We start from the raw sequence: 7,653 nt of genomic DNA, 5'->3' as shown, positions 1-7,653 counted from the left end.
TGTATTCATCATCCTAATCCTGTCATTGTTGCTGGAAGGGTGGGAAAGAACTTCTTGTAAATCATTGCTATATGGAGAAAAAAACCTAATCAAACAATAACTCAGTGTGGTAAAAAAAGAGCCCTCACAGCTGTCCTGGACTGTTTAGCTCTTGACATTGACCTACTGCAGGCTACAGTTGTGATTATGACCACCTTCTCCCTTACATTCCTGTCCGGGCAACACTGCCACTACTGCAGCAATGACAAACTTGCAAAGAACACTTGCTGTATCTGCTTTCCCAGCACTGCACACTGAGCTTGTTTCCTAAAGCACAACTTACAGCAGGAGATGGATGTTGAGTCTCTCATGAGAACGGCACACAAAACCACATTCCTATCACCTCACTATACTCTTGGGAGCCCTGATCCCATCCAAAAGGAGCTGAGCCAAACAGCTACCTGGAGTAGTTGGACTGTTTTCTTCCCCTTGCCCTGGCACTACCCCAGAACAGCCTGTGTGGAAGCTCCTCACTTTTTCCCCCGAATTTCCACCTGTACAAACAGCTGGGAGGTTTCTGCAACCAGTTGTTTCCACCACAGCTAGATGGTTGCATGTGTGAGCACTGCTGCTCTGTAGGTGGCATTCAGTAAGTTTATTGTGTGCACAGATGGACCTCAGTTACTATGTGAACCTAAAGAATTCTCGGCTCCCTTTTAATTAGAGCATTGCACCAGGAATAACAGTTGAGAATTAAGGGGTTCTAACAATGCTGCAGGGAGGGTGCTGATGACTCAGGCTTTGTTTTCACAGTTGGAGGTTAAGCAGACCCACTGTCCCAGGGAATTACAGCTCCTTCCTGCCAAACGTGGCTGGATTTGTAATTACGTGCAACATCACTCTCTTGGCAATGGGCCCTGCATAGATTTTACTCACTGTTTTGTTCCCTCCTTTCCTCGTACTGCTGTCAGGGAGGGTGATGGCAATTGTTTGCCATTGGCTGTTACCATAGAGCAAAGCGTTGGTCTCATCTCTGTCTGCCTTGAAATCTAAGTAGCTAAACTGCAGGAGGCAAGTGTTTTCTTCCTGCTAGGCAGGAAGCTAATAGTTTCCCCACAAATTGTACAGGAAGGCAGGCTGTGTGGTTTTTACTATTTATTCCACTTACAGTATTAACACCCCCAACAAACAAGGATATAGCTTGCTCAAAGCAGCCTTGGTCCATTTCAGTCCAAAATTTCATAGTTTCAGTCAAACTCCTGCAAAAGTTTAGCTCATTCTGCATAAATGCAGCCCACCCAAAAAAGTCATTCCATTTAGCACAATGAGCACTCAGTAGTTTTCCACATCTTCACTAAGCCTGAGGTACTTTTGGGTAAAAGTCATTCCCTGTTCCTTCTGGCTGACTTCATCCACGGGTGAAGTTCTCATTCTTAGCAGAGCATCACCACCACCTCCCCTGCTCTCCCAGCAGCAGCATTTTCCAGGTCTCCAGAGTACCACACCTCTAGTTAACTAGCCTTTTGCTGTCTCTTCATTTCCTGTCAAAAGAAGGGCAGGTTTCTACTCCTATGAGATCAAGCTCCCAGCCTAAGGCGTGGTACTTCTTGATAGGTATTCTCTTCTGCCTTTACTCACTGAAGTCAACTCCTTCCTTAATTCAGGCAAGCAAAGATCTCCACAATTTTCCCTCTGGAGCAGGAGACCAAAGCTCTGGCTGAGTTTGTAGCTGCTGTGCTCATGGCTTTTTGTGCCTGTAAATTCACTTCTGCACATCAGTGAAGATGTTTCTTGAAAGCAACTGTCCCTCTCTGGCAGCTTGGAAGCCAAAGGGAAAACAGAATGGCAAGTCTAATTCCTTATTCAGCTTCAGAGGAGCAATGAGCACCAGCAGGGTCCCATTATTCCCCAAACATCCACCAGAAAGACTTTCTGTGAAGCAGGCTGTGATGGCAGCTAACTGTTTGTCCACCATGACAGGAGGCCCAGGCCCGGCTCGCTGATTGATCCCTGTTCACAGAGAGAAGATGAGCATGCAATTGTAAACTGCATAGAGAGTAGAGGAAAATGCCTAAAAATACAACATCTCTCCCATCTAAGTTATGGAACACTGCTGCCACTGGTTCAGATCCACCTTTCTCGTGCATTGTACTCAGGTGGGTTTTATGCCAGAACACTTCAAGGAAAGACTGTTCAGCTGCCACATAAACCTTGATGTGTTGCTCCCAGCTCTGTACTCTTCATGCACACACACTTTGCTTTAAATCAGCTTCCCAGAGGGAACCACCAACCACCACTAAGTGTTCCAGTGAAAACACTCAATAGAGCAACCACAAGAACAATCTCATTTCTCCCCTTTTCCACTCCTTTCATTTTGTGACTCTGCTTCATGGTCAGCTTAAAGCAATCAGTTCATTGGGAAAGGGGTGCTATTTTATATTTTACATAAACCACAACACTCACAAGGCCGTAAGAATTAATGCACATAGTTACCACAAGAGTGTAGGGTGCCTCTTTCTTCTGGACTTCTTCTGCTGCATTTGAAGTAGAAGCCTCTGCAGAGCTTGGACCGGTCGGTGATGTATCAACAAATGTCTCATCCACGACTCGGAAGCGGATCTCTTCCCCAATGTCCATGTAAAGGTCGTGGGCCCCTTCTTCTGTCTCATATTCCCACACCCACACCTGCTCTGCTTCATCACTGGCCAAGAATTAAGGAGGGAAGCAGTATTCTGCTTGACAGATCACTTTCTGACAGTTCTGAGAACAGACTAGATTCAAAGCCTTTTCGGAGTCATTTCCCAAACCACAATGTGTGGTTCATCATCTGTGCAGCCCAGGACCCCCACCTCACTGATTCTCCTGCATCAAGCTGTATGCTGCTGGTCTACACATCCCCAAAAAAAACTTAGCAACAGAAAGACCCCCCAGACAAGCAAAACTCCTCAGACGCAAGACAACCTCGCCTACCACACTGAAGTACATCGGATGCACATGTATGTAGAGATTACATGATGTGGTAAAACCTGCACTCTATCTTCAGCAGCAGCCAAGACTGGAAGCAGGGATTACAACTGGGCAGGGGACACTGCCATTCATTTCTATCAGTGGGCACAATGATCCTGCAAAACCTAATGAGCATGAGGGCCTGTCTAGCTGTGATAACAGTCTGTGGGACTTGCTCGACAGAAGGGCTTAGCTTCTGCCACTGAGCACCTTCATTGTTGCAGTGGTGAATGCCTGTTGGGCCAGCACTGCACAATCTTTGAAAGGAAGTAGCAAAGTTACAAAGGTGATCAAAGGATACAACTTAGCTGGCTGCTGCAGGGATTCTGGTGGGATGACAATATCATCAAAGAATCCAACAGAAACTGCGGCGAAAAGAATTTGCTTAAGACTGAAACAATTACTCGCAAATGATGTTCCACAGTGATTCCTAAAATGCATTTCTAGGCCCATTCTCCTTCCTCTCTCAGGAAGGACATTGAGACGATGCAGGAATTGTTCTTTGAGCCACAATGCTCAATTTCAACTGGCAGCAAAGCAACCACCCAGCTGAAAGTACATAGAGCAACAGAGGGCACAGTCTTCGTGCCCACTGGGAAAGGAAAAGGTTGTTTGGAGCAAGAATGGAGATGAAAGCGTTCCAAGAAATGAGTCAGATGGTATAGAGGTCTGTGACAAAAAGAGCTTAGAAATCACAGATGTAGTATGTTAAATAAAGACCAATATAAAGTTAGAACAGCCCCCACATCCCCCTTGAGATTTCATGATGTTGAATTTTAACAGGGAATGGACCATGCCCAAATTCAGCAACAAAAGCAGCCAAGGTAACCTTATTGTCCTAATTTAACAACTGAGCAGCAGAGCTCCCTTGCACGGAAGACTCCTAGAGGAAAGGAAAGCAACTCATCAATTATATATTCCGTGACTCTGGCAGCACTTTGTGCTCACAAAGACATTTCCCTGACATGCTTTCAGGTGCAGGAAATGAACACTAATTTGCACACCACTATAGGAAAAATACATCAGATCAACACAAGCCAATAGTTCCACTTTGAGAAAAACAAATTCTGTTAAGTGAAGCAAGGAAAGGAATCCAATCTATGCTCTGGACAGGCTTGCCTGTTATTCTTGGGCAAAAGGAAAAGGGAGTGTGGACAAAACCATCAAGGTCAGGGGAAGGTGCCAGGCTCAAACTACCAAGCACCCTCAGATCAGAGAAGCACCAGAAGCCAGTAATAGCCATTAACCAGCCCACAGAGAGCATTACTCCAGCCAAAATCAGCGTTTCAACAGACCCAAAAAGTCTGCAGCTCACGTGTCCCCCCCCCCCCAGAAGTTGCAGTTTACCATGGACGCCATCCTGACTGCAGCTTTTAATCTGTCCAACCAGAATCTCATCCAGGAAGGGATGGAAGACCACGTAGCGGAAATGCACTTAAAAGAAAACAGATCATTAATGTTATGTCCATGTTAGTAAACTATAGTCCTCCCACAGAATGGCAGCCATTAAAACAAAATCCCACATCCTCTATGCCCACTAAAATACCAAGTTTCTTTTACAACTTATTTACAGGCACTGATTAGATAGAAAAACTGGAATAAGAGTTCTGATTCCTAACTGGTTTGTACAAATTCTGGCAGCAGCTGATCAGCAGTATCCTGTTGCCAGCTCCTTAGTTTTGCAAGAAGTTCACAGAAAGAAAGAGTAAGATGATAACCGTGGATCATGGCCTCTGATTAAGTCATGATGGAAGTACAATGCTTCATGGTCAAGAAGATCAGTTGAAATTATACTTTCTCATAATACTTCTGCCTTTTATGTTTGTCTGCAATGCTGTATTTTCATTAAATGAAATATTTTAAATCAAGTATTATCAGATTAAACAAGGTTCTCTAACCTAATTGGATTTTTCCTCCAATCTAGATAAAATCTTTCTAACTAAGCACATGGCATTTATTATTACAAGAATGCTACACTAAGACAATCTCAGCCAAATGATGCTTTTGAGAAATTTCACATCATTTTAGCTGTACCTCCTCACTGTTCCTCTTTTATATAAAACTAGGCAATGCATTAAAGAAAGAGTTATTACCAGACACAGCAGGATTTATCAAAGTGCTACCCCAGATTCTGAAAGCAGACTTTTTTCCCAGGTTCAGAGAGAAAAGTTCTCTTCTTTCAGTTCAAGGAGTAATTCTAAGTTAAGATGCTGAATGGAGATTAAAGCAAGCAGGAAAGCCTGACATCCTCCTTCAGTATTAGGGAAGCTTTTACTTGCAGGAAATGAATTCTACTGGAGTTAAAATTTTGACAAGGGGAGCCACATAGAGTCAGTGCAGTTCCCTTCTAACAGGAAATATTTCACGGGCTCAACCTATGTTCCACACTGTAAACTGAAACTAGAAAAATGCATCTCTTACCAGTTTAAGCCCTTATTTTAGCTTAAAAAAATAATTTGCTTTTATGCACTGACTTCCAGTTTTTACTCAAAGAGTCAAAGGAAAGAAATTAGTAATTTCTTATTTTAAAAAAATCAGTAGAAATGTATGATGAACCAGATCTAAGTTTCAACGAAAGTGTCATAAAACTTCCAGCTAGTACAAGAGCGCTAAATGCTGTGCCAATGCTGTAGGTAGAAACGGGTTTCAACATCCTAGCTAGGGAAAATAAGCTTCAAAAAGAAAAAACTGTCAGAGAAATACAGACCAATTATTACAACTTATTTTCCATGTGCAGACTTTAAATAATTTTCAACTAACTTAACCCTTTCCTTACCCCACACCTATGGCTCTAACTGTAGAACAGAGATGGGCTGTTGCAGAAGAAGGACTGGCTATTTAAAGCTGTATCTGTACTCAAAACTGCAATGAAAATAGACTTTCACCATGTTCCTCTTGCCCTCCTAACAGAAACAGAGTTAAGGCTGTGAACTTAAGGTTGTTACTTTCCCTAACAGCTGAACTCAGCTTACATTTCCAGATCATTAATTAACCTTCTGCAACACAACATAACTGAGGAAAAGCACTTACCTTTGGTATGTGATCCACCATCCCCAGGAAATATGTATGAATCTTCCAGCTTTGTGATATCATATAGACAGATGCAGAGCCCAACATTGTATACCACCTGATTAAAAAAAAAAAAAAAAAAAAAAAAAAAAAAAAAAAAAAAAAATTAAGAGCAGCAAATCAAGCAACCCACCAGGTAAAATCAGGCAAACTATGGAATTCATCTATTATGCACACCTTTTCAAAAGGCAGCAACAGAGGGGTGGCAAGATGGGATGGAGGCTGTTTTGGAACACTGCCTTCAACACCACCAGCAGTGTAGGGGAACCCCAACCCAAGTGTTGTGGGAGCACATTTTTACTGGCACTGGAAGGAATACTGCTACAAAGAGAAACCCTTGGGGAAATTGTCAGTGGTGAGACTGAGCTGCCAAGATAGCTCCCCATTATTCACCAGGCCCACAGCTTGTCCAAATGCTAAACATGCTTTTTACTAGAGTTACACTCTCAGAAACCTGTAGGCTTGCCTTTGTCTTATATTACATTAGCTTTGGGGAGACACGAAGTAAATTTTTGGTTTCTCTGCTACTTCTGAGACAGCTTCACTGCCTACAAAATTGAGGCATCTACCAGTCACCAGTGGATGAAGGAAGACTTCTACTTTTCCTAACCTGCCCGTATAATCTGCTATTGACAACGCTCAATCCCTTCAGGTTGCACTTTTGATCTCCTTTCACGTTTACAGCTGCATTTTGAGTTTTGCATCTGCTTCATGTTGAAAGGCATATACTAATCACAGTCCCAGGGCTGCACAGGGTAACTCGGACCTCCAGATCCACCAGAAAACAGTTCTTATATCCTGCACCAAAGACCAACTGCCACCATGTATTTCAATTACTAACCACAGACCAAATCAGCTATTAACAGCTTCATTTCTTTTCCACTATTACTGTTCTACATGTGTTTACATAGTCTTTTTTCTTTAAATTCCCCACTGGATGGATTAGTTTGCATTTGTTTTTTAGGCTGCACTTTGGATTGCTTCTTTTTAACAAAAACCAGCAGGTGCTCTCACTTCTCTTCCATGCTTCTCTGCCCCATCTGGTGTCTCAGTATCTTCCCATTACAACATCAGCCATTAGGAAAAATGTCCCCTCTGAGAAGACACGTGGCTGTCTCTTTGTTTACAGTCGCAGGGCATGGCCTTCACATCTCACCCACTCTGACCCCTCACCCATGCACCTCAGTAGGCACAGTTAAAAGGAAGAAACGCTCGGGGTTGTTGTGATGCCCGCATCAACCTACACGTGATCCACGCTTTACCTTATTGGCCAATTTCTTGTTTAGCTCTTCAGCAATGGATTCGTTCAGTTTCCTTTCAAATTGCCAGGGAGGAATTCTTACAGTGTCAATCATCTCCACCAGGACAAACATGGTGGCGGGGGGCGAGAAGACGCCAGCAGCCTCAGGAATTGGAGCGCTGCGAGGATCGGGCTGGGAAGGCAGCCCCAGGTGCGGTGCGGAGCGCGGTGGGGCGGCGTTCCGGCCGTCCCGGAGGAAAAGGGGCCGGCAGCGGCCGGGATCCCGGGAACTCCCTTCACCCACCTGCCGCACGCGGCGCCGCGCCGCGCGCCCCGCCCGCGCGCCGCTTCCGGCGCCG

At 44.2% G+C, this 7,653-nt stretch overlaps 1 protein-coding gene across 1 annotated transcript; it reads right to left on the bottom strand.

Annotated features, from left to right (window-relative positions):
* Window positions 1-1,117: 1,117 nt before the first annotated feature.
* Window positions 1,118-7,612, bottom strand: POLR3H (RNA polymerase III subunit H). Its single transcript, XM_066183613.1, has 6 exons — window positions 7,317-7,612; window positions 6,016-6,112; window positions 4,333-4,419; window positions 3,287-3,350; window positions 2,473-2,680; window positions 1,118-1,989 (listed from the first exon to the last, which is right to left on the bottom strand). Exons 1-6 carry the CDS (start codon window positions 7,425-7,427, stop codon window positions 1,936-1,938), a joined length of 621 nt encoding a protein of 206 aa, XP_066039710.1. The 5' UTR covers window positions 7,428-7,612; the 3' UTR covers window positions 1,118-1,935.
* Between the last annotated feature and the right edge of the window lie 41 nt (window positions 7,613-7,653).

The sequence above is a fragment of the Chamaea fasciata genome, unplaced genomic scaffold (genome assembly GCF_029207755.1).
Source record: "Chamaea fasciata isolate MVZ Bird 193981 ecotype frontalis unplaced genomic scaffold, bChaFas1.0.hap1 SCAF_5, whole genome shotgun sequence".
NCBI lineage: Eukaryota > Metazoa > Chordata > Aves > Passeriformes > Sylviidae > Chamaea > Chamaea fasciata.
The sequence above is the reverse complement of the archived record's forward strand: the minus strand, read 5'-3'. Positions and strand labels throughout refer to the sequence as shown.

What these genes read in the sequence shown, in the direction of transcription:
- POLR3H (XM_066183613.1), bottom strand. Translation starts at nt 7,427, where the DNA reads ATGTTTGTCCTGGTGGAGATGATTGACACTGTAAGAATTCCTCCCTGG. An exon ending in TGGTGGATCACATACCAAAG is followed by an intron (nt 4,420 to 6,015) that starts GTAAGTGCTTTT and finishes TTTTCTTTTAAG; the next exon opens with TGCATTTCCGCTACGTGGTC. An exon ending in CTGCAGCAGCCAGCTAAGTT is followed by an intron (nt 2,681 to 3,286) that starts GTATCCTTTGAT and finishes ATTCTTGGCCAG; the next exon opens with TGATGAAGCAGAGCAGGTGT.